The sequence below is a fragment of the Pelophylax lessonae genome (assembly GCF_965119305.1).
Source record: "Pelophylax lessonae genome assembly, chromosome: 5".
Taxonomy (NCBI): Eukaryota; Metazoa; Chordata; class Amphibia; order Anura; family Ranidae; genus Pelophylax; species Pelophylax lessonae.
Genome location: NC_138772.1, coordinates 73838528 through 73866397, shown reverse-complemented (window position 1 = coordinate 73866397; position 27870 = coordinate 73838528). Strand labels below are relative to the sequence as shown.

Genomic DNA, 27870 nt, shown 5'->3' with positions numbered 1-27870 from the left:
ACCGGCCCCTCCCCCTTCACACGCGTTACGTCCCACTGCGCAGGACTTCATCAGCCTGCTCTCCTCGATATCATCTTCATAATCCATATTTGATAGCGCTGCACTTTTTGTTATATATTTGTTATTGGGATTTTGGGTTTATTGATCCTTTAGTGCATAGCAGCTTTCTATTATATTATTTTATACAGTTGTGCTGATTTTTTTATCTATTATTAGTTCCTAGACTGTTGTATTTTATATGCATAGTTGTGACTTTTATTAATTTTACTTTAAAATAATACATATAATGTAACATAAAGATTAACATAGCTCAGCTCAGGCTCCCACTGCTATAAATCTGCCCAGGGAGGAAGGAGACAACGGTGAGAGCTGCTGTTCTCATGCGGATCGCTGGATCAGATCAGGCTCAGGTAAGTATAAGAGGGGGGGTTGGGGGGGGGGTTTTGCAGCACAGGTTTTTCACCTTAATGCATAGAATGCATAAAAGTAAATAACATCATTAAGTGTTCTATTATAACCCACCCTTGACCCTTTATTATAACCCTCCTTAATGGAGTTAATGTCCAATATGCGGTACTTGTCTGAGGATGTTTATTTAGCGGAGATTAAAAGCCAAATTGTATGTATTGCTGGATTTTTGTGATTGTTTTGGTGGCCACAAGCAGACCACAATTTTGGAATTCACCCTACATGTGGTCAGATGTTTTATTATTTTAATTCAGGCATAGCCTGTTTCCTCCATTCCTATCTAATGTAAATATTAGGGTAAAATATGTAAAATGTATACACTGTGTGTGCCGGTTCACATATGTGTGGCTGCGGAGATCACATGTAATTCGGAGCGCACTGCTCCTTCATTACATGCGATCTGATGTGGGGTGCGAATTTCAGCCATACACTTTGTATGGCTGAATTTGCACTGCATGCGCACCAAAGACGCACAGGAGGCATTTCTTCAGCTGCATCAGGATCGGATCGCACAGTGGTTCACACTAATGCGATCCGATTCTGTGGGAACTGTCAGATCGCACTGCGATATGCGTTCAAACTGGGGGTGTCGTTAACATTTAATTGACACCCCCTGCGTATCGCATATGGCAGTGTGAACTGCCAGAGGTGCGGATGCGATGGGGGAACACGCTGCATATTCGCAGCGTTCCCGCATCGCACAAGTGTGAACCGAGCCTGTATGGCTTCTGCTTGCAGGGCTTGGTAATCTTGCAGGGATTTTAGCAACAAGAAGAATGATTTTGTGAAACTTGCAGGAAAGGAAAGTATCAGTTTCATATAACAAATATTTTATGCCATTGTTGGTTTGTACAAGAAAATGACAGCTAGGTTGGTAGTGCAAAATAGGCGCATTGTGGGCTCTGGCATAATGCCTGCTCCACTCTTCTAAACTGAGAAAATGAAGCAGATCCTGATTTTAATTAACAAAGGGGGTGCATTCCCTGTCAATGCCCTGTGGCTAACAGGTGCTCTCTCAAGGCTCAAATTCTTTTCTCTGGGTGGGTAAAGGTAGTGGGCTAGGTTGGGGGTGTGGCTGCCTCCTCGTTGCAGAAGATGGGGCGATGCTGAGGAGGAGCAGAAATGGCAGCCTTCTCACGGGGCCCCTGCCTGTTATAGCACGTACAAACTGTTCCATCATAAGCTGGGCTTGGATACTGCTGGTTGCACAGTTAATACATACTGCCCTGCCTTGCCACTAGACACTGTCCTACACTGCTCACTGTCCTACACTGCTCACTGTCCTACACTGCTCACTGTCCTACACTGCTCACAGTCCTACACTGCTCACTGTTTGGCATTATTATGTTTAATCTTTTTTTATTAGACATGTAACTAAAAAGATGTCCCATGACTTCTAATGTTGGCTCTGACTGAGATAATTGTGCTGATCACATCCATTTTTTTCAAATTTTTTGGACCTTTGGCGTAAGGCCTACCCGTTTGTCCCCCAAGGGGAAAGAGTGCACATGGCTTACTGTTTCTTCTTTTTATTTCTTACAGACACCCCCTAACATAGTTTCCCTCTACACTTATATAGAACACACCTTCTCCTAGATAGATGAGGAACTCATACACCCAGAAAAGCAAGGAACAATAAAGCTGGGTACAAATGGGCCAAAAATCATCTGAAAATGGTCAGTTAAGCAGGAACGAGCCGAGTTTTGGTCCATGTGTACAGCTGTCTGTTCTATAGAAGCCTGTGTTACGACTGGCTTCTGTTGAACGGGCATGCTGGAAAACCAGCATCCAACTGGCATCTGATCAGCACTGGCAGCCAGTCCCGCTGTTTTTACACAAAGGCACAGCAGGGAAGATCGCCACATGAACATCACTTGTGTTAGTACGGAGATCTCCCTGTTTTTTTTGTTTTGCCCGTTGGGTTGAACAAACAAAAACTTCTAGTGTGTAACCAGCCTAAGAGTTAGTTTCATTGTCTAATCACTAGGTGACAGAGATCTTAGGCCAGGCTAGATTGCGCAGGTCCACTGTAGTCTGCAGGGAGAGCGAGGGTGTGTGGATAACAGGAGTGGCTGAACAGCATTTTAAATCCTTTGTCAGGTAACACAAGTTTTATATATGTATTTAAACTGTGTATTTAGCTATGTGACCGGGGTTCTGCAGACTGTGTGTTGCTGTCCAACCTCCTGTCTGCCTTTTTTACACTTCTGGTGAAAATGTCTGCACTACCACGACCTACCATGAGTTCTCTATCCCCCCACACGCCTTCCTTGGTTTCTCTTTGTCCTATTCATGAGTCCCCTCCCACTGCAAGCCTGACTTCATCTTACTGTGTGTGGCAGGTAATCACAATGGCTGGGTTGAAATAGCCTAATTGTACAGTATAGTGCACAGGGCTTGTATTCATAGACTATAGATTATCTGCAAGCTACCTTCAAGTGACTGGACATTAGTCCCCCAATGCATTCCCATATAATCCCACCCACTCCATGAGACTCCATTTGTGTGCTAGTGTCCTTAGGTGATGCATATCTTCTCTTTTGCGGAAGTTTTTTTTTGTTTAACTATTCCTTTTTACTACTTACACTTCTGTGAAGATCTGACTATTTTTGTTCCTGAGCTATCTAGCAGTTAATAGATCAGTACCCCTCGGGGCATACCATGGGGACTCTTCCCAGACTTCACTGTGTGGGGCTGTCTTGTAATGTTTACTTTAGGCACCGGGTGCTGTGTTAGGCACTCATTTTGGCATGAGGTGTGACATATATGGTGCTATATAGTTTAATGGCTGTAGTGCATCTCTTTGGTTTCCAGACCTAGAGTTGCCACCTTTCCAGGATTCACCCGGACAGTCCGAGTTTTGAATCATGTGTTCAGGGTTCAGTCTGCCTGCAACCCAGACACATTATTCAGACAGGAATGTGGCTCAGAACAGGGCCTGAGAAGGAGGGTGACGGGGCACTATGCGCCCTGCATTTCTATTGTCTTTGAAGCGCCCAAAGGTGTCCCAGGTCTGTTACAATCTTATAGTGTATTCTAAAGAATAAAATGTTGCTGTGCACTGCTAAAGTGGTGGGGGTTTGGCTATAAAGACTCCTTAGGGGGTGTGCACCCTGTGACAAGCAAAGCCTGGACCCCTAATGGGCCCAGTGCCAAGGATAAGATAAGACAGGGATTTCCTGAAATTTTGGGGCAAATTGAAGTTTTGTAGCTTTTGAAAAATTATATAAGTGAGCTAAAGGGTGTAATATTTTTTCCCAGAAATGACTTTTTAACAGAAAACAGTTGTTTCCATATTTAATGTATCCCACACAACTAATAAAGTCTTCTTTGCATAGCCCTTGCTATACATACCATTATTACAAGTGAATTATGGCAGCCAAAATAAACACTGCTTGGATTTGGTAGCCATAGAGATGGTGATATAATGGTGTCTGCTTTATGTTTTTTTTTTTTTTTTTTTTTTTACGTTAACTGAAATGATTTTCAGAATAAACTGGAATACCATACACTTATTAGTTTATTAAAAATCTATAATAAATGCAGTTGCAACTTTGCAGTCATCGATCAGTTTCTAGAAAGGGGTGTCGGGTATGCCATGCACAAATCTGTATGCTCTTGTGGTGCCATACCATCAGAGAACACATTCTTTTTGCAGAGGCCTGGATGAGGAGCATTCAGCTGGAGCACAGCCTTGCTTTCCTTGTAAACGGTTTCAGCCGACTGTGCATATTGTTACAGTTTACAAGGGAATCTAATCTGTCGAGCTCTGAGGAGGAGAGGAGCTGCTGGCGCTGAGCAGGCAGCTGTCCCTTTAATCAGTGTGGCAGTTTCTGCATCCAGTTTACTTACAACATTCAAAACTTTCATTCTAAAGTTGTGCTTCTGAGTATTGGAAGAAGGAACCTTTACTGATATATAGACTGCCAGTGCTGACCTCCTCCTGAAAATATTAGTTGCCTGGCTGTTTTCTACTTTATTACTTAAGGACACAGATCTGGAACAATAATCCAGATCTCTAAAGAAAGCTTGAAATCAGAGCTACTTATCTGCATTCTTGTTCTAAAGGCTAGTACACACCGGCCAAATATCGGCCAATAGGCAGCAGAAATCGGCCAACATTTGGCCGTGTGTAGTGTGTACAGCAGCCTGTCTGGCTTCTGTCGAATGGGCATGCTGGAAAACCAGCAGCCGACTGGCATCCGATCAGCGCTCGCAGCCAGTTGTGGCAAGCGCTGATCAGTGTGTCTTAGCTGGGGAGGGTAGCAGTCCCTGCAAAGCGAGGGAGATTGCTGTACTAACATTGCTTGTGTCAGTATAGCTTTGTTTTTTTAATTCAGCCTGCTGGGCTTGCAGGGGATTCCTGCTTCTCCACCAATGCTTTTGGCTTCAGCAATTCGTTGTTCATGCTTATCCCTTGCAGGAGAGGATGCCTCCCATTAAGGCAGTCTCCACTTGATCTGTGGGTGCTTCTTTGGGTCCTTTCACATGGGCTTTCGATCCAAGCTGAGCAGAGACGGACCTGTCAGATCCCCTCTCCTCTATGGGAGTTTGGATGAAAACGGACCACCTGTCTGTTTTCATCCGATCTGATTCCTCCAGACGGATGGAAAATAGGGTTTCTATCCATCCATTTTCTACTATTTTGTTTGTCACTTATTGCTTGCAGCTCACAAATTTTGTTTAATTTGTTTTATTCTGTTTTATTTTTATTTTATTAAATTCTATTTGGGATATTAAAGAAGAACTATAGGCAAAACTTTTTTTTTCTCTTTCATTCATTGGCGGACACAGCTCCTGATCCTCATAACCATTGGGTTTTACTGCCCCCTTCAGCAGTAGGACACTAGGCAGAAAAAGAATCTGTTAGAAATATGGATCTAGTGCCAAGGAGATCTAAAGCTATCTTCCAAGCAAAGAAGTACACACCTGCTGCCATTTGACTACAAAGATACTTGCAGTAGCAGGATAAGGAACACAAAATCGGCGCAAGGAGTGTTAAACTTCAATGCTATAAAGTGATATATGTCTAATCAATAAAAAATAATAAATAAATAAATGTACAAGCTTAAAGTGCACCGTGCTAATTTAATGAAAAATAGTGTAATTAAGATTCTCACATATTATGTGTGTGTAGTCATCCTAAAGAGTGACGCCACACACATACAGTGCCTTGCAAAAGTATTCGGCCCCCTTGAACTTTGCGACCTTTTGCCACATTTCAGGCTTCAAACGTAAAGATATAAAACTGTAATTTTTTGTGAAGAATCAACAAGTGGGATACAATCATGAAGTGGAACGAAATTTATTGTATATTTCAAACTTTGTTAACAAATAAAAAACTGAAAAATTGGGCGTGCAAAATTATTCAGCCCCTTTACTTTCAGTGCAGCAAACTCTCTCCAGAAGTTCAGTGAGGATCTCTGAATAATCCAATGTTGACCTAAATGAATAATCATGATAAATAGATTCCATCTGTGTGTAATCAAGTCTCCGTATAAATGCATCTTCACTGTGATAGTCTCAGAGGTCCGTTTAAAGCGCAGAGAGCATCATGAAGAACAAGGAACACACCAGGCAGGTCCGAGATACTGTTGTGGAGAAGTTTAAAGCCGGATTTGGATACAAAAAGATTTCCCAAGCTTTAAACATCCCAAGGAGCACTGTGCAAGCGATAATATTGAAATGGAAGGAGTATCAGACCACTGCAAATCTACGAAGCCCTGGCCGTCCCTCTAAACTTTCAGCTCATACAAGGAGAAGACTGATCAGAGATGCAGCCAAGAGGCCCATGATCACTCTGGATGAACTGCAGAGATCTACAGCTGAGGTGGGAGATCAGTCGTATACTGCACAAATCTGGCCTTTATGGAAGAGTGGCAAGAAGAAAGCCATTTCTTAAAGATATCCATAAAAAGTGTTTTTTAAAGTTTGCCACAAGCCACCTGGGAGACACACCAAACATGTGGAAGAAGGTGCTCTGGTCAGATGAAACCAAAATCTAACTTTTTGGCAACAATGCAAAACCTTATTTTTGGCGTAAAAGCAACACAGCTCATCACCCTGAACACACCATCCCCACTGTCAAACATGGTGGTGGCAGCATCATGGTGTGGGCCTGCTTTTCTTCACCAGGGACAGGGAAGATGGTTAAAATTGATGGGAAGATGGATGGAGCGAAATACAGGACCATTCTGGAAGAAAACCTGATGGAGTCTGCAAAAGACCTGAGACTGGGACGGAGATTTGTCTTCCAACAAGACAATGATCCAAAACATAAAGCAAAATCTACAATGGAATGGTTCACAAATAAACATATCCAGGTGTTAGAATGGCCAAGTCAAAGTCCAGACCTGAATCCAAACGAGAATCTGTGGAAAGAACTAAAAACTGCTGTTCACAAACGCTCTCCATCCAACCTCACTGAGCTCGAGCTGTTTTGCAAGGAGGAATGGGCAAAAATTTCAGTCTCTCGATGTGAAAAACTGATAAAGACATACCCCAAGCGACTTACAGCTGTAATTGCAGCAAAAGGTGGTGCTACAAAGTATTAACTTAAGGGGGCTGAAAAATTTTGCACGCCCAATTTTTCAGTTTTTTATTTTTTAAAAAAATTTGAAATATCCAATAAATTTTGTTCCACTTCATGATTGTGTCCCACTTGTTGTTGATTCTTCACAAAAAATTACAGTTTTATATCTTTATGTTTGAAGCCTGAAATGTGGCAAAAGGTTGAAAAGTTCAAGGGGGCCGAATACTTTCGCAAAGCACTGTATATAATACATAATAGTGCAAATTGTGCTGATAATTATGCTAAATTGTATGTTCACAGATTCAACAAAATATTTTAAGTTGAGTGAAAGTGTCTAAGTGCACTTAATAATCTTTTGAATATTATTATAAATTATACTGAAGCCAAATTCATAATTGTGCGTAAATACTTAATCTTATAAATAAAGTCATAAATATATAGTATGAAAAATATCAAGACAGTCCCAAGAGAAAAGTCCAAATAAAGTGCAACAGGAAAAGATGTGCAAGAAATGTCCACCGTGATCACTCTTCAAAGCTAATGTGCACTGTGAAGCACCCTTTGTGCTGCTTCCACCAGTCTCACCAAATGAACTCACCGGATAACAATTTTGTAACAATTTTGTTACATGCAGTGTCCGAAGAATTTTGTGTCAGTTTTTTTATGCCTAGTCAAGAATAAGGACCTAGTTCCTTGCTGGGATCTCTGGTCCTGGCAAATTTTTTCCTTATAGAAAGAAATTTTTTCTCCTGTTTTTTTTTTTCCTGTGAGATCTACAATAAACTGCTGGACTGGGCGACGGGCAGGGTAATCTAGATTCAGTGGTCAATTCAGTCTGGCCAGTGCGCGCACGTAGACCTCAGCTCTGCGCTAGGTCCGCCGCGACATAGGCCCACCGGACAGGGGGCCTTGCCTGCGAGTAAAACGCCTTGCGAGGTCCCATATGACCGGGTCTCGACCCAAGTCGCAGCGTTCCTCGCGGCCGACAGCCCCCCCATTTCAATGGTGAGGGGGTTCTGTCTGGGGCGGTGCCCGCCTGGTTCCTGGTATGGTGAGTAGCTGTCCCCCCCTCTCCCACTGGAGGGTTTTGGGGTGGACCCCTCCTTGGGACGGTCGGACCCCTGGGTTCCCCTCCTTCCCATCAGGCACCACCCTTTTCATCTGTCCCCCATCATACCCCCCCTCCTTCACTTATGCTGGGACTGTGTGGGTGGTCTGATCCACCTCCTAAGGGGCGCTATGCTGGCGATGAAAGCCGGGGGGGGGGGGGGTTGTGCCGCCGGCAACCAGATGATCAGCTGTGTCGGGGAGTTGTACCTTGTGGGGGCTCCTGCCAGGAGGGACACAAAGGACTCCAGGACCGCTGTCAGTGCATCGATGGATAGTTGGGACCTGGAGGGCTCCGCAGCCTCAGAGAGGGGGCCAGGTGGGGAGATGTTCTCCAAAGACTCCATGAGTCACCAGGGAGACCACACAAAAAGTGTAAAACACTGCAAAGGGACAACCCCCATGGCGCTGGCAGCACCACCCAGTCGCCAGGCACAAAGCACCAAGCGATCCTCAGCAGAGAGGGAGAGAACCCCACCAGACTCACCACCCAGCAGAAACAGGCACCTGCAGCCGCCAGGATAATCTGCACTCCACGGATCCAGATGTCAGCACCAGGGGATGAGGAGGGTCTCCCACCGCCGAAATTGCCGCCCACGGGGCAACACTGTCATGGCTGCCTCTATTTTTCAATGGCAAATCACTGCAAAAGGGCCACCGGACAACACAAACCTGGCCGCCATGCAGAAACACACAGGCTACAGCAAAATTGCGGCCCCACAAGGCTCCCAGGGACCCAGGAGGGATCCCTAGGCCTCAAGGACAGGCCCAGGCAGGACAGACAGGTCTCTGCTCCTCGGGTCTTCACAAAAATGTTAGCCCCGGTGCTAGCATTGTTACGCCAACGGGGGATTGCGGTACTGGACTACTTGGACGACCTCCTTCTGCGAGCAGAGTCCCCTACTGCTCTGGTGGAAAACCTGGAAATCACCATGCAAACTCTAAGGGAGTTTGGTGGGATTCTGGTTCTGTTCACAAAGCTGGACTATCTGGGTCTGACTCTGGACTCAGCCTTAGCCAGAGTGCTCCTTCCTCTGGACAAACTCCAGAAATTACAAGCTGCAATTCGTCTCCTGCTGTCCAGCAGATGGTCATCCCTCCAGATTTGCATGCGGGTCGGATGCTGGGCCTGATGGTGTCTACCTTCGAAGTGGTTCCATTTGCACAGTTCCATACGAGGTCCCTGCAAGGGTGATTCTGGCCAAATGGGACAAGACTCTACAGTCTCTAGGCAATCAGATCTGGCTGAGCCGGGGAACGAAAGAGTCCCTGATATGGTGGCTTAGTTCTCTGGTGCTTCGGCTGGGCAAATGCTTCCTCCCCTTGTATTGGACAGTGGTCACCACAGATGCCAGCCTGTCCAGCTGGGGAGGTGTCCTAGGCAACAACTTCTGCTCAGGGAATCCGGACACTGGAAGAGTCCAGGCTACCGATCAATGTCTTGGTACTCCGAGCGATCAGATTGTGCCTGGACCATTGGACAGATCATCTTCAGGGATGTCCAGTGCACATTCAATCCGACAATGCCACCACCGTGGCTTATGTCAATCACCAAGGGAGCACATAAAGTGTCCTGGCGGCTCTGGAGTGGTCTCTTCATCCGCAGGTGTTTCATCAGTTTTGTCTCCAGTGGGGCATCCCCGAGGTGGATCTGTTGGCGTCTCGGCCCAACAGAAAGGTGCAGAGGTTTGTGGCTTGGTCACGGGATTCCTCTGGCGGATGTCACAGACGCGCTGGTGGCCCTGTGGGGTCAGTATCATCTTATTTACGCCTTCCCTCATCTCAGGCTTCTGCCAAGTCTTCTACGCAGGATGGAGGCAGAAGAAATTCTGGTCATCTTAGTGGCTCCGGACTGGCCTCGCTGGGCTTGGTACGCCAATTTGGTGCGGCTGGTCACCGACGTTCTTTGGAAGCTTCCTCTCAGGGAGGATCTGCTGTCCCAAGGACCAATCTTCCATCCTGCTTTACAGTCGCTTGCTTTGACGGCTTGGCTGTTGAACGCCAGGTGCTGATGGATAGAGGTTTATCTGGGTCGGTGATTCCAATGCTGTTAAAAGCTAGGAAATCTACTTCTAGGAACATCTACCATCGTACGTGGAAGGCGTACATTGCGTGCTGTGAGTCTCTTGAGGTTCATCCTCGCACTTTCTCAGGGACTCGGATTTTGACCTTCCTTCAACAGGGAAAGGTTGAACAGAAATTTGCCTTGAGTACCATCAAGGGCCAGGTGTCTGCTTTGGCAGTCTTCTTCCAACGATCCTTGGCCACACACTTTCTGGTGCGTGCTTTTTTTCAGGGTGTCCGACATTTGGTTCCTCCAGTGCAGTCTCCGTTGCCGCCTTGGGACTTCAGTTTGGTGCTTTCGGTCCTCTAGAAGCCTCCCTTTGAGAAACTTTGGGAAGTTCCCTTGCTTACGCTGTCTCAGAACGTGGCTTTTTTGGTGGCCATCACCTCTACGCACAGGGTGTTGGAACTGGCGGTGTTGTCTTGTCGTTCACCTTACTGGTGATTCACAGAGATAAGGCGGTCCTTCGCCCTTGTCCGTCATTCCTCCCAAAGGTTGTCTCTGTGCATCAGTGACGCAGGTTTGCAAGTTCTATGAAGTGGACATGTTGGCATCTGAAGATGACAATTTTGCTGCTCTTTAAAGGACTTGATCCTCTTTAAGGGAGTATTGTTTTTTTCAGGTGGGCTCCAGTTGTTTTGGTTGAGCTCCTGTTGCCTGTTTGGCTACTGTTTAGCCTGGGGGATTTTTTTTTGCTGTTCCCACCCCTCATGTTTAACACTGCTTTGGGACGTCTCAATGGTTATGAAGATCAGGAGCTGTGTCCGTCAATGAAGGAAAGAGAAAATGGGATTTTTAACTTACCATAAAATCCATTTCTCTGATGTTCATTGATGGATACAGCACCGACCACCTCTGTGGAGTTCTAATTCTTCGGACACTGCTTGTAACAAAACTGAGTACCTATAGCAGCGAGAGGGAGTATACCCCCTGGGACTGCCCAAAGGCACAGCCAGATTCTTTTTCTGCCTAGTGTCCTACTCCTGTAGCGGGCAGTATAACCCAATGGTTGTGAAGATCAGGAGCTGTGTCTGTCAATGAACAACCGAGAAATGGATTTTACAGTAAGTCAAAAATCCAATTTTTTCATTTAAAATAGAGAAAGAGGGGGCTAAAAACCCTGTCAGATTTTTTTTCGTCATCTGTGTCTCTTTGCTGATATTTCCCTTCACTTCCTGTCCCATAGCCAAACAGGAAGTGAGAGGAAATCCCTGCAAATTAAGGGAATTCCTTGGGGACCCCCAGGTCACCAGAACTAGTGAACTAAGAACTAAAAAAAAACACATTGTGAAAGCTTGTAAATTTGCTACCATGAAGTATTGGCTATCCTGGATAATGTTACTGACAGGGATTTAAGGTACTTGTGGTCAGTCGGCCGAAACCAAACTGACCCTGTTCTTCAGGGGGACTGCCGAAACAGCCCACCCCAAGTACTAAGTGGAGCTCCCCCGAAGGGAGACCCCATGAGAGAGGGCGAATTAAGCCAAAACGCCATATCCACCCCCTCCCAAGACTCAAGGCAGGGCCCGAGGACCCACACCCTCCAGTCGTGCAAATAAGAAAACAAAGGTGATAGTGCAGGTGACGGACTCCAAAGAAAAAGACAAAACAAACAAAGAAGTGGGGAAGGGGAAGTGGGGAAAGTGCAATGGTGCCATGTAAGGAACCAAGGCACTGTAAGGACATATACTGCACATAGCCCTAAATTGGACTATCTTATCCTTTAGACCCCTGGTACCCAACCCTTTGTGTCTTTGCAACTTAACCACTTGCCCACTGCTCACTGTGCTGCTACTGCTACTGCTACTGCTACTGCTAGTGTCACTCAGTCACCTCCCCCCACACACGTCAGTAAGCACCAGGCATACATTAACCCCTCCCTCTCCAATAAAAGTTAACCCCTTCCCTGCCAGTGTCATTTTTACAGTAACAGTGCATATGTATAGCACTGTTTACTGTAGTAATGTCACTGGTACCCCCAAAAGTGTCAAAAATGTCAGTCAAGGGTCCGATCTGTCCGCCGCAATGTCTCAGTCCCGCAAAAAAAATCGCAGATCGCCGCCATTACTCGTTAAAAAAAAAACACCAAAAATTACAGAAATCTTTCCCTTAGTTAGTAAACGCAATAACTTTTGCGCAAACCAATAAAAATACGCTTATTGCGTTTTTTTTTTTTACCAAAAATATGTAGCAGAAAACAAATTGGCCTAAAATGTTAAAAAATTTTGGGGGGGGGGGGGGGAATTTCATATAAAAAAAATGTGAAAAATATTGTTATTTTTTCAAAATTGTCGCTCTTTTTTTGTTTATAGCGCAAAAAGTAAAAATCGCACAGGTGATCAAATACCACCAAAAGAAAGCTCTATTTGTGGGGAAAAAAAGGCCGTCAATTTAATTTGGGTACAGCGTCGCACGACTGGGCAATTGTCCGTTAAATTAACGCAGTGCCGAATCGCAAAATATGGCCTGGTCAGGAATGGGGTAAAATCTTCCGATCTTAAAGCGGTTAAAAATACGCTCATTCAGAATTTTTTTGTCAAAGACATGTAGCTAAATACATTTTGGCCTAAATATATGACAAAAATTTAATATATTGGATATTTTTTAACTGTCAAAGTAGAAAAATATTGTTATTTTTTCAAAATTGTCGCATTTTTTTATTAATATTGCAAAAAATAAAAATTGCAGAGATGATCAAATACCACCAAAAAAAGCTCTGTTTGTGGGAAAAAAAGGACGTAAATTTCGTTTGGGTACGGCGTTGCATGACCGGGCAATTGTCAGTTAAAGTCGCACAGTGCCGAATCGCAAAAAGTGGCCCAGACGTAAGACAGCAAAATCCTCTGGTGGTAAAATGGTTAATGTGCAGGCCTTGGGGCTTCTGCAGACCAAAGTCTGTTATACCTTGACTATGTGCTTGCTCAGGATAGTGAAGGTAAAATATTATTTGGAATGGGTTTTAGTAGTTAAATAGCTTGTTTTAGTACTTTTCTATGCTACTCTTCCCTTTCCACTGTTGGTTTTTCCCCTCTGATTTTTTTTACCTTGCTAAAAGACCTTTCTAAAAAAACAAAAAAAAAACAAATGTGGCACAAATAATTTTAGGGAGGCTATAGGGATCACACATGTAGAAGCATTGACTACCTTGTGTAAGGGGTTGTCATAGCCCATTCTATATTTATTTGTTTCAGGTCCGTGACCCTCCAGTCTCCAACAACTCCAATAGCTTTTTTTTTTTAGTCTTCGACCATTATTTGTAGCATGCCCACAGACTCCTATTGCATGTTTGTAATGTATGAGAGCTTTCTGCAGAATTGCATTCACTACATTTTTTGTGCAGCCCCATTGCTGATGTCAGGGGTCACACTTGTGGCCCACTTTTATCAATATGGTTAATAACACTGCTTTAGACCATGTGAGAGAAGTCTTAAAGCAGAGTTCCACCCAAAAGTGGAACTTCTGCTTTAAATACTGCTGACCCCCTTACATGCCACATTTGGCATGTCATTTTTTATGGGGGGGAGCGTGTACCTAGATTTGACAGGTACCCGCTCCCACATCTGCTCGGGCCGCCCAGGAGGCTCGAGCGGAAGTTCTCTTCTGCCCCTCCCTCCCTGCATTCTTCTGGGACACGTCACAGGTCCCAGAAGATTACCCAGCCATTCACAACGCATAGCCCAGGCTCGCGCATGTGCAGTGCGCATACGGCTGTGAAACTGCAAGCTGTCACTGCCGGGTGCCCACACTAGAGATGCCGGCGCCGCTGAAAGGAGAGGGAGAGGATCGAGGCTTCGGGCGGCCACATCAATAGATCGTGGGGACAGGTGAGTGTGTGTTTATTAACCTCCCTGGCGGTATGATTCTGTCAGGAATTACATACCAAAAGCGGTACAATTCTTTTCATGGAAATTTGGCATTATGTATTATAGGCCTACAATTCTTAGTAATTACTGACTTAAACCTGACCAAAGCAAGAGTCTAGTAGACATCCCAGATGTGATAAATTTGAAACACAAACGCATGAATTATAATCAAATCAATAATATAACTTTATTATTTAATATATAATATATATAATAAAATTATATTATTGATTAGATTATAATTCATGCATTATATATATATATATATATACACACACACATATATATGTATAAATATATATATATGCAATATATAACGCATGAATTATAATTGAATCAATAATATAATTTTATATATATATATATAATATATATATATATAATATGTGTGTGTGTGTGTGTGCATATATATATATATATATATATATATATATATATATATATATATATATATATACTGGTGTGTATATATATATATATATATATATATATATATATATATATATATAATATAAAATGTGTTATGTGTTTGTGTTTTGTGCAACGTTTTTTTTTTTTTAATTTCCCTCCCTAGTTCTGCTCCCATGCAGCATTGCTGCTGCAGGGAACGCAACTAGGAAGTGATCACACTGACTCTCGGCTGGCGATCTCAGCAATGAGAGATCATCGCTGGATCGCCAGGAGAAGGTAAGAGAACACCGCTGCGCTCTCTGCACATCTACCCCGAGTGTGACTCGGGGTTACCGCTCCTGATAGAAAAAATCAACCCCGAGTCACGCTCTGGATCACTGCCAAGGAGGTTAAAAGTCAGTAGCTACACTTTTTGTAGCTGCTGACTTTTAATATACACAAAGATGAGTGGAACTCTGCTTTAAATGACTTTTTCTATCATTTCCTGTCCCAAGAAGAAAAGGGTGAAACAATCCAGTGGGGACACAGACTGTATAAAAAAACGTACTAATCCTTCCTTAATCAATACAAAAAAAAAATGTCTGAGCCATGACTGGCTCTCTTTAGTAGATCACATGATATACTGATAAATATTTTTCTTCTCTCGGATAAGGAAGCTACATTTTCACTCTTCTTACAATGTAATATTTCTTCTTCATTTTCTCCTGTTACTTAGGCGTTATGTCTCTGCTGCGGCCCCTTCTTCTGGATGTGGTCCCAACTATCCAGCAGACCTCTGCTCTGGCTCTCGGGAGGCTAGCCAATTATAATGATGATCTGGCAGAAGCAGTTGTTAAAGGAGACATTCTTCCACAGCTTGTGTATTCACTCGCCGAACAGAATGTAAGTCAATAATCCATGGAGGTTTTTTTAGATTTTCTGCAATTGTTACAATTAACATAAGAATAAGAAACAAAATTCTGTCTCTAGACCAGTTCAATGGTGGCTAGCCTTTTATATTTGAACAACTTTCCTTCTGAATAAAGTAAACCTGTCACCTGTTTTTCAACCTATAAACAAAACTTTTTCTGAAAGTAACACAAAGATAGCCGTTTTCATGTCCCTAATGCTAGTTGCCTGGTTGTGATGCTTGTTCACTTGCTCGACCTCTTTGAATCACTAACCCAGAACAAGAACATTATTGAGGTCTGCTAAAGAGGTTGTAAACTCCGTTAATTTTTTTTTTTTTTTACAAGCTGAAAGAGAAAGACATAATGAGCTAGTGTGCATCGCATACTAGCTCATTATGAAATACTTACCTTAGAACGAGCCCCCGCCGTGCCGTCTGCTCACCTCTATGACGGGCGAAAAGGCCAGTCGCCCGTCTTCCGGGATCGCGGCATCCGGCCATCTGATTGGCCGGAGCCGCGGTGACGTCACTCCCGCGCACGCCGACAGTCACGTCACAGATCTCTGAAGAAATGGCACCAGCGGTCGTTCCTTCAGAGCGCATGCGCCAGTGAGGTCACTGGCTGCATGTAAGGTAAATATCTCCTAAACGGTACATGTTTAGGAGATATTTACAGTACCTATAGGTAAGCCTTATCATAGGCTTACCTATAGGTACAGGTGTCAGAGGAGGGTTTACTTCCTCTTTAAGTTGGCTATACACTAGGAGAATTTTGTCGTTTTAGGAACATTTGTTTGATTTCCTAAACATTAGCAGTGTCAAATGGAGATAGATTTTCAACTGCAGAAGTAGTAGAATGGAAAGTTTTTCTCTAACAAGCAAATTTGTAATAGGGTTTGTTGTTTTCACAAGGAAAAGCCTATTCATTTCAAAATCGAATCTTAAAAGCAAACCAAATTTTCAAGTACTTTCGAATGACATTCATTGAATGTTCTGAAGAATTCTTATACAAACGTTTGTTAAAAAAATTACTAGTGCATGGCTATACTTGTTTTAAGTTGGTGAATAAAAAAGTACAAATAACAGGTTACTACGTGAGCCAGCAACTTCCATTTTCAGAAGATGATCAGCAGTGGCAGCCCTCATAAATCCCTAAACATTTTCCCAGCTCTCTAAACGCCTTTCTCCTGGCATTAGTAAAGCAGCATCAAAAACACACCTAAAGCCTCATTTTTGTAAATTTAAATAGGTGCGTTTAGACGTGTTTAGGCATGTCAAGTGCTTGGGTGTTAATGTCATTTAATTAGCCAGAATAATAATTTATTCTGACCATTAAAATGAACTTACACTCAAGCACTAAACACACCTAACGTTAAGGTGTGTTTAGATGCGTTTACACACTTTTAGGCATGTTATGCCCCATACACACGTGCAGATTATCTGCAGACTTTTGTCTGCAGACTTACCAAAACCATATAATATGAGGTCAAACCTAAACACTTTCAATTTGTATGCAATCCGGCAGGCCCTTGCACTACATAGAAAAGGTAAGTCTGCAGACAAAAGTCTGCAGATAATCTGCATGTGTGTATGGGGCATTAGGCTACGTTCGCATCTTGGCGCTGCTATTTACAGGTGTTTTTTTCGGCGTTTTTTCAGGAGTTTTTATGGGCGTTTTTTCAGGCGTTTTACAGGCGTTAGGTTGACAAGTGACTAATGGAAAAAAATTAAAACGCCTGTAATCTGCCCAAAAAGAAGCTCATGTACTTTTTTGAACGTTGGGTGTTTTGGTTAAAACGTCAAAGCGCTCAGATGTGAACAGGGGCCATTGAAATAATAAGGATTTGTCTTGTTGGGCGTTTTTTGAGCTTATCCTAGAGCAGAAAAACGCCCCAAAATGCCTACATGTGAACTTAGCCTTAAGAATTTTTCTGCCTAAATGCTGCCGCTCCTGAATTCTGTGGCAGTTTTTTTTTTTCTGCTTCTAAACTCCTGTAAATGCCTATGTGTGCATGGATACATAGGCTAAATTTGAGGGGCATTTAGAGAAAGAAAAAAAAGTCAAACTCTCCTAAAAGTGGCATTTTAAACACCTGAGGCTTAAATGTGAGGACTTGCTGGTTCAAAGGAAACATCTTGCCTAATTGTGCCTAAGCAGCACCCTCGTAAGTTTACCTTTTTGTCTTCTGCTGAAAAAAAAACAGCGCAGTTTATGGTACAGTGTCTTACAAAAGTGAGTAAACTCCTCACATTTTTGTAAATATTTTATTATATTTTCATGTGACAACACTGGAGAAATTACACTTTGCTATAATGTAAAGTAGTGAGTGTACAGCTTGTATAACAGTTTAAATTTGCTGTCCCCTCAAAATAACTCAACACACAGCCATTAATGTCTAAACGGCTGGCAACAAAAGTGAGTACACCTCTAAGTAAAAATGTCCAAATTGGGCCCAATTAGCCATTTTCCCTCCCTGGTGTCATGTGACTCATTAGTGTTACAAGGTCTCAGGTGTGAATGGGGAACAGGTGTGTTAAATTTGGTGTTATCGCTCTCATTCTCTCATACTGGTCACTGGAAGTTCAACATGGCACCTCATGGCAAAGAACTCTCTGAGGATCTACAATAAAGAATTGTTACTCAACATAAAGATGGCCTAGGCTATAAGAAGATTGCCAAGACCCTGAAACTGAGCTGCAGCACGGTGGCCAAGAACCATACAGCGGTTTAACAGGACAGGTTCCACTCAGAACAGGCCTCACCATGGTCGACCAAAGAAGTTGAGTGCACATGCTTAGCGTCATATCCAGAGGTTGTCTTTGGGAAATAGACGTATGAGTGCTGCCAGCATTGCTGCAGAGGCTGAAGGGGTGGGGAGTCAGCCTGTCAGTCAGACCATACGCCGCACACTGCATCAAATTGGTCTGCATGGCTGTTGTCCCTGAGGAAAGCCTCTTCTAAAGATGATGCACAAGAAAGCCCGCAAACAGTTTGCTGAAGACAAGCAGACTAAGGACATGGATTGCTGGAAAAATTTCCTGTGGTCTGATGAGACCAAGATAAACTTATTTGGTTCAGATGGTGTCAAGTGTGTGTGACAGCAACCAGGTGAGGAGTACACAGACAAGTGTGTCTTGCCTACAGTCAAGCATGGTGGTGGGAGAGTCTGGGGCTGCATGAGTGCTGCTGACACTGGGGAGTTACAGTTCATTGAGGGAACCATGAATGCCAACATGTACTGTGACAAAATACTGAAGCAGAGTATGTTCCCCTCCTTTTGAAGACTGGGCCAGAGGGCAGTATTCCAACATGATAATGACCCCAAACACACCTCCAAGACGACCACTGCCTTGCTAAAGAAGCTGAGGGTAAAGGTGATGGACTGGACAAGCATGTCTCCAGACCTAAACCCTATTGAGCATCTGTGGAGCATCCTCAAATGGAGGGTGGAGGAGCGCAAGGTCTCTAACATCCCCCAGCTCCGTGATATCATCATGGACTCCAGTGGCAACCTATGAATCTCTGGTGAACTCCATGCCCAAGAGGGTTAAAATAATGACGGCCACACAAACATATTGACATATTGGGCCCAATTTGGACATTTTAACTTAGGGGTGTACTTACTTTTGTTGCCAGTGGTTTAGACATTAATGGCTGTGTTGAATTATTTTGAGGAAACAGCATATTTACACTGTTCTACAAGCTGTACACTCACTACTTTACATTGTAGCAAAGTGTCATTTCTTCAGTGTTGTCACATGAAAAGATATAATATATTTACAAAACTGTGAGGGGTGTACTCACTTTTGTGAGATACTGTATAGGAGGGTACCTAGGCACCCCTACAGCTTCCTTTCACTGAATATCAAACAGTGTGAGATCTAAGGCACTGCCTATTTAAGGAGATTTAGCCTGGGTTCACACATATGCAATGTCAGACATCGCATGTGATTCGCACCGCATTTCCATGCAGATCACATGCGATGTCTGTGTGAATGCAGATTCAGCCATACAGTATTATGACTGAACTCGCATTGGATTTGCACAAAAAAGGTGCAGGAATCTTATTTTTTCCCTGCACTGGATTCGGATCGCATGGGTGTTCAGCACCCAATGCGATCGGATTTCTGTCTAAATTCACAGTTCGCACTACGAACCGATATGGGGGTGTCATTAAGTTTGTATTGACACTTGCAGCAGTTCGCAGAGGGCAGGGTGAACTGCCTGCGGGGGAAATGCGATAGGGGAACCCGCACTAAAATCGTTCTCTTTGGAGGCTCTGACATGAGGAGGCAAAGTTCTGCTTTTACCAAGATGGACTCCACACAGAGGTACAATAAAGAACAAGAATTTGGGAAATATTAGCTGCAGAGATATCACAGGCAATACCAGTGACTAGTCTTTTGCCCTCTGTCTGCCTTTTTTGACACCGTTTCCAAAACTCAGTTCCTCTAACAAGGTTTGATTTAGAAGTAAAAGTTCTGTATACGAGCAGGAGCCACAAGGTAGCTGCTATTAACTTTCTCAGTCCCCTCTAAAATCACTGATATTAACTTTCATGATTCAAAGGCTACGCCTCTGTCTAATGAGAGTACCTTTATTGATTATTGAGACATATCGCCTCTACTGAGGTTGGTATGCTAGTAGAACTTCATCCCAAAAAATGAAATGAAAAGGTGAGGGTGGAGAAATGGGGTTGTGAGACACACCGTAAGGTTTTTGATTACCAAACATAATACCTGGCAGCTTGTGGTTTCAGCTCCAAGGACTTTTAAGGCTTTTAACACCATAATGCCCGTGCTAAAATGCTCATTACAGTAATATGTGCTGCCATGGGGTTTCAGTTGCATCGTGCTGCATTTTGTAAGAAGCCAAGAATGCAAGCTAAGAAAATGTCCAAATAAAAACAGATTTTTCTGAAGTCTATGCATTTAGCCATCAAAATACAGCAGTGTAACAGGTGCAAGCAAGTCAATGAAGTGGGCCTAGTAATAAAATTAATTTGTAAAATATATAAGGTGACGGACCCTAAACCTGCGCAAAGTGATAATAAGGAACAAAAATAAGTCTTTTAAAGTGAACTAGAAAAAAACATTCCTTAATAAAGGTGACAAATTGAAAACAATGGGGGAGTGATCCCAGATTGGAAGCTGCAATCACCACAAATACGTGAAGAATGATAAAAATGAATACTTATTACTAAATATACGATTGCGCTAAACCAAAACCACTGTGCAAAATGATATAGTGAAGAATTTGGTAAGTTAATAGCTAAGAATAGCATATACTGTATACCAAGACCACTGTGATAATCAAAATAGTGCAAATATAATAAATTAACAAATTGAGTGTAAAAAGATGCAATAAATCCACTGAGTTGAACAATGAAAAATCAATGTGTATGATAACACAAATTGCAGATCAGAAACACCAGGCATCAGCAGGAGGCACCTTTTCCACGTATCAATAAAGACCCCAATCTATTATCCTGGGAGATGGGCTTCAAAGTAATGCAGCCAGGGAAAAACAAGAATGGGCTCGATGGTGAAGTACGTTAAACCAATATAGTTTATTGAAGAAAAGGATGCACTTACATTAATATGGATATAAAAGAGCGTCTAATCAGAACATGCGGTCTCCGGTGTACGAACGCCTTTCGCGTTCCATGAGTGTAGCACCGAGAAGCCGGAAGTTTAGTTGGCGTAGTCACAGGTCCTAGCGTCCCCGACACGTTTCGTAAGCACGCTGGCTTACGGCAGAAGCCCATCTCCCAGGATAATAGATTGGGGTCTTTATTGACACGTGGAAAAGGTGCCTCCTGCTGATGCCTGGTGTTTCTGATCTTACCTGCGTGTTTGACCCTCTGTAACAAAGGGTCCACAGTTTCTGGTAAGCGCACATACATTTTGGGTGATCTGGTGGAGGTGTGCTGTGCCATTGTCTGTCTATATCCAAGAAATCTGCTGCTATTTATGGACTGATTCATGGACACTTCATTCAATTGAATGTGCAATTTGTGTTATCATACACATTGATTTTTCATTGTTCAACACAGTGGATTTATTGCATCTTTTTACACTCAATTTGTTAATTTATTATATTTGCACTGTTCTGATTATCACAGTGGTCTTGGTATATATGCTATTCTTAGCTATTGACTTACCCAATTCTTCACTATATCATTTTTACACAGTGGTTTTGGTTTAGCGCAATCGTATATTTAGTAATATGTATTCATTTTTATCAATAAAATTAATTTACCCCCTTGTAAAATCTCTGGGTAAAAAAAAAAAATACAGGTAAAAGGTAAAAAATACTTACCTCAGCGCCCAGTATCTGGCCTTCTTGTCTAGGCATCAGTGACATTACAACCTCCTGGGTAAACTGAGGATCCCTTATCCTGCAAGAATGCACAGTCCAGGACAATAAAGGTATTTTACTACAGGGTCTGGTTTTTAGGGAGAAGAGTACGAGTGTACAGCTCCAATTCCAAAAAAAGTTTGGATGCTGTGTAAAATCTACATAAAAACAGAATGCAGTGATTTGGAAATCTCATAGACCATCAATTGCTGCCATCAATTTCAAAATTACCTTATTTTTTTTTTTCTTAAAATGGTACATTTTCTCAGTTTAAACATTTGATATGTTTTCTTTTTTTTTTTTTTATTGTGATTAATGGATTCATGAGATTTGCAAATCACTGCATTCTGTTTTTATGTAGATTTTTACTAAACTTTTATCTTATGTGTATGATATTCAACTTTGACAGTCATTAAATTGCATAAAATACCACAGACCACCCAATGTGTAATAATGCCCATTGCTTGATTCCACCCCCTGGGCCCGCCTGCAGTTTTCCTTAAAGTGAAACTTTAGTCCGAAAACTAACCCCTGATACATCACTTCAGGCTGGCCCCTTTTGCAGGTATAGCTATGTAAAGCATAAAAAATAAGTGCCTATACTGTTTAAAATCCAGTAATGCACACTCTCATCCTGCTCTGCACATGCTTAGTTGCTCTCTATTCTTGACACTATGCTTAAAATTAGAGCCACTAGAGGCTGATCGGCTGACCGCTATCAGATTTTCTGTTGCTGAAGGAGGAAGAAAGCAACAGGAATGACAAAGACTGTGCTAAAGGATTAAAAAGGGAGAAAAGAAAAGAAAAGAAAAGCAGGAGAGGTGACAAGAGGAGACACAAAAGAGTTAAACCTACAAGGATAGTGTCTTATCTCACTGATTCTCTCTGCTTTCTCCCTCATCAGCAGGCTGTGAACTTCAAGTGGTTGTAAAGGTTTCTGTGTGCAGCAGCCCCCCTCCCCCAATACTTACATGAACCCAATCTTGATCCTGTGATGTGTATGACAGCCGCGGCTCTCCCAGGTCTTTCCTTCCTCATTGGCTGAGACAGCATTGGGAGCCATTGGCATCTAGTGTCATTCAGCTGTATGTTCAATCCAATCTCTGAAATTTTTCACATCAATAGCTCTTATCTGAGCCTCCAAAATGCTGATGTTGAAAACTCGCCACCTGCTGGCTTCAAGTGGTAAAATAATACACATAAAATAATATACTATGTGTAGCTGATTGCTAAGAAATAACAATTTAATTATGACATTTATTTCTAAATTTGTAAAATAATAAGTAATAAAAATATACAAACACACTTTGCATTAAACAAATTATAGCACACTACAATACATATCTCCATGCAGTACCTTAATCTGATGATAGAGTATCTGTTAGTAGAGTGCCCAATTATTGATCTTTGATGTAAATTTTGTGAAATATTTAGAACTATCAATAACAAACAATCCTGCAATGGCTGTCTGTAGGGCAACAAAAACAGTCCTACCTACAACCATACATCTGGACCTATGCAAGAATCTGCAATCGTTTTTTTTTTTGTTCCAGCCGAGACTTGGTTTTAGGCAGCACCTTTGCTTTAGATAAGAAATTTGGGAAATATTTACTTTAGTTAGGAAGCATCCTAAATTGTCCCACAATTGGTAAACCTATTGGAGCTTTAATCCCCACCTGACATTTCTAGCACAAAGTCTTTATGGTAGTTTGTAGGTGGCACTGAAATCTACTTATGTAAAGTTCTGCCTAGGAGCAGACACCACTGGAGTGCTACCCAAAAGTCCACCAAGAGCATTTGAATGGCTATAAAGTGCACTCTCATTGGACAGTTTGCAGGCAGGTGGTCAGGGCTTAACTCTTAAAACTGAGAACAACTTAGACTAAGGCTGACCATACACAGAGCAAATTTCTTTCCTGAAACCATGGTTTGCAGGAAAGACATTTTCTCTATTTCCCCCTGCAGAGCCATTGTGTTCTCACGCCGGGAGAAGACAGTAATTATTGCTAGCGGCTATAGCAGCCACTAGTAATAATCTCGGGTAAAACCCGACATGCTGGTTGTACCCAAGATTGACTTTTGTCTGCTTACACTTGTCTACCTCTGGGTCTGATCCAGTCCACTAAAAAAAACAGAAAGAGATCTGTCCTCCTTTTAGGCAGATCGGATCAGAGAGTAGTTGGATGTAAACGGATAGCAGGGTCAGTTTACTCCCAGCTGCCCATAGAGAAGAGTGGTCTGTGTCTGCAGAAACTGAGCGGATAAGGATGTGTCCTCTATCCGCTCTGCTCCAATCAGCAGGGGATCTGTGAGCTAATCACAACTGAATCCGCCCCGTGTAAAAGGGGCTTTAGTAAGAAGCATAAACAAAAAAAGTGAGTGTAAAATAAAAATAAAAAAAAGGTAAAGATAAAATGGCTGGATCAGGGTAAGTGTCAAGGTCATGGTTAGAGCCAAAGATCTGCATCAGTTTGTTTTAGGTAGGATTAAAAAAAAAAAGAAGTTTCTCTTTCGTTGACGGACACAGCTCCTGATTCTTCCTAGCCATTATACTGCATATGGGCAGTCCCAGGGAGTATACACCCACACTCAGCTATAGGCACGTAGGTTTTTTCTTCCTAGTCAGGAGTAAGGACCTAGTTCCTTGTTGGGATCTCTGGTCCTGGCAATTTTTTTTTCTTTTAATGGATTTTTTTCTATCTTTGTTATTTTGTTCCTGTGAGAATCGACTATCAACTGCCGGACTGGGCGACGGATTGCATAATCTAGATCCAGAGGGTCCCCCCAGTCTGGCCAGTGAGTGCACGCAGGCCTCCGCTTCGTGCTTGGTCAGCTGCGACATAGCCCCACTGGATGGGGGCTGGCCTGCGAGTTGAATGTCTCGGTAAGGCGCATATGACCTGGCCTCGACCTGGCCGACAGCCACCCACATCCCGATGGAGCGGTGGTCTTTCAGGAGCTGTGCCCACTCTGTTTCTGGTATGGTAAGTAGCTAGCCCCCCTCTACCCCTGGAAGGTTTAGGGGTGGACGTGGGCCCCTCCCTGGGACATTGGGACCCCCTAGTTCCCCTCCCACCCCCCCAGCCCTCTAAAAATTCAGTGGTCACTGTGGGTCTTCAGCTCCCCCACTCCCCCCCTCAACTGGGCGAGGTTATGAGCTGGCTTTTGCCACATGCTCTTAAGGGGGTTTGTTGGAGTTGCTGCTGACTGGGTTTTTCCTGGTGCACAATGGGGTGGTTGAGCAGGGTTCCCCTGCTACCCTGGGGGTTGGTGACTAGGACAGGGTTGTCCTCTGGGCTCCCTGCTGCAGTTGTTGGGCTGGGGGAGTAGATGGTTTGGCATCTGTGGGGCTGTGCCTCACTCGGCCGGATCTGGCCCCAAATTTAGGCTGTGGCTTTGGGGCCTACTGGTCGGGAGCTTATGGGGGTGGCCCCAGTGAGGGTGACTGAAGCCACTACCCTCCGCTGCCCCTGGGTGGTCGGCTTCGCTGAAGCTTGCGCCCTGGCGGCTGGTCATCCACAGAAATTTAGGCCGCGGCTTGCGGCCTACTATGCCATGCGGCCGAGTCTGCCTCCGTCGGGGGGGGGGATGGGGGTTGGGTGCGGCCCCAGTGAGTCTGGCTGGGATGAGTGCACTTGCAGCTGGGCCTCCACACAAATTGAGGTATGCAGCTTGCAGCCTACTAGGCCATGCGGCCAGCTTTGCACTTCCCTTGGAAGGGGTGGCGCTGTGGGGGCGGTTTAATTTTTTATGGCAACTATGCCGCCATTATTGTGGAGGGCACCTACCCCTTTTAGCCCTGCTGGATCACCAGGATACCCTGCCTGCGCGTTTGTGTCACAGCGGGTGGCCCATTTTTAAGGGGGCTATTTAATATTGTAAGGGACTCTATGGAGGGGCTCAGAGGGTGACCCCCTTGTTTTTTGCAGGGTCCAGTGGGTTGTCCATTTGTGGACCCTGGGACGGCATCCCCCTTGCTGGATCACAGTAGGCGGCCCTCCCCTGATTGTTATGTTTTTCCGGGGGACCTTAGTACAGTCAGGTCCATAAATATTTCGACATCGACACAATTCTAATCTTTTTGGCTCTATACACCACCACAATGGATTTGAAATGAAACAAACACGATGTGCTTTAACTGCAGACTTTAATCTTTAATTTGAGGGTATTTACATCCAAATCAGGTGAACAGTGTAGGAATTACAACAGTTTGTATATGTGCCTCCCACTTTTTAAGGGACCAAAAGTAATGGGACAATTGGCTGCTCAGCTTTTCCATGGGGAGGTGTATAATATTCCCTCATTATCCCATTTACAAGGAGCAGATAAAAGGTCCAGAGTTCATTTCAAGTGTGCTATTTGCATTTGGAATCTGTTGCTGTGAACTCTCAATATGAGATCCAAAGAGCTGTCACTATCAGTAAAGTAAGCCATCATTAGGCTGAAAAAACAAAACAAACCCATCAGAGAGATAGCAAAAACATTCGGTGTGGTCAAATCAACTGTTTGGAACATCCTTAAAAATAAAGAACGCAACAGTGAGCTCAGCAACACCAAAAGACCCGGAACACCACGGAAAACAACTGTGGTGGATGACCGAAGATTTCTTTCCCTGGTGAAGAAAACCCCCTTCACAACAGTTGGCCAGATCAAGAACACGCTCCAGGAGGTAGGTGTATGTATGTCAAAGTCAACAATCAAGAGAAGACTTCACCAGAGTGAATACAGAGGGTTCACCACAAGATGTAAACCATTGGTGAGCCTCAAAAACAGGAAGGCCAGATTAGAGTTTGCCAAACAACACCTAAAAAGCCTTCACAGTTCTGGAACCGCATCCTATGGACAGATGAGACCAAGATCAACTTGTACCAGAGTGATGGGAAGAGAAGAGTATGGAGAAGGAAAGGAACTGCTCATGATCCAAAGCATACCACCTCATCAGTGAAGCATAGTGGTGGTAGTGTCATGGCGTGGGCATGTATGGCTGCCAATGGAACTGGTTCTCTTGTATTTATTGATGATGTGACTGCTGACAAAAGCAGCAGGATTAATTCTGAAATGTTTTGGGCAATATTATCTGCTCATATTCAGCCAAATGCTTCAGAACTCATTGGACTGCGCTTCACAGTGCAGATGGACAATGACCCGAAGCATACTGCGAAAGCAACCATAGAGTTTTTTAAGGGAAAGAAGTGGAATTTTATGCAATGACCTGAATCTGATTGAGCATGCATTTCACTTGCTGAAGACAAAACTGAAGGGAAAAATGCCCCAAGAACAAGCAGGAACTGAAGACAGTTGCAGTAGAGGCCTGGCAGAACATCACCAGGGATGAAACCCAGCGTCTGGTGATGTCTATGTGTTCCAGACTTTAGGCTGTAATTGACTGCAAAGGATTTGCAACCAAGTATTAAAAAGTGAAAGCTTGATTTATGATTGTTAATCTGTCCTATTACTTTTGGTCCCTTTAAAAAGTGGGAGGCACATATACAAACTGTTGTAATTCCTACACCGTTCACCTGATTTGGATGTAAATACCCTCAAATTCAAGCTGAAAGTCTCCAGTTAAAGCACATCTTGTTTGTTTCATTTCAAATCCATTTGAGATCCAAAAAGATTAGAATTGTGTTGATGTCCCAATATTTATGGACCTGACTGTATATAATGTCCACCGTCCTCCCCTGCCTCATCTGTCCATCAGATCCTGAATCTGTATCGGCCGCACCGAGTGCTCAGACAGTGAGGATGTTTCCTCTGCTCCTCTAGCCGTGCATGAAAAGGCGCTGGGGGACGTAATGATTGTGTCAGAGCGTAGAATTTTAAACATGGCGGAGATGCTGCGTCGGTGGCACCAGTCACTTTTGGCACCACAGGTCCTCCACTGTGACGGGCTGTTCCCCTTTCCTGCTTACTTTGACAACATTGTCACATAACAGTGGGGTTGTCCAAAACGCACTCTTGTGGTCCCTAAGCGTTTTGCTTAGTATCCTTATAAGGATTCCCTGCTTAAAAAAGTGGATGGTCCCACCTGTAGTAGACTCGCCGGTTTCCAGGTTAAATAAAGCTACCTTAATTCCAGTTGAGGAGTCCTTGGCCTTTAAAGATCTGGTTGATAGGAGAGTGGAGGCTCTAGTCCGCCATATGTTTCACTATGGCTGGTTCGGCTTATTTACT

General features: G+C 43.5%; 1 protein-coding gene across 1 annotated transcript in view; it reads left to right on the top strand.

Moving 5' to 3' along the window:
* Nucleotides 1–27870, top strand: part of SPAG6 (sperm associated antigen 6) — a 184195-nt gene that overhangs the window by 29425 nt on the left and 126900 nt on the right. The window contains exon 3 of the mRNA XM_082258041.1: nucleotides 15162–15328. Coding sequence (XP_082114167.1) covers nucleotides 15162–15328 — 167 coding nt within the window. The remainder of the gene's footprint in view (nucleotides 1–15161; nucleotides 15329–27870) is intronic.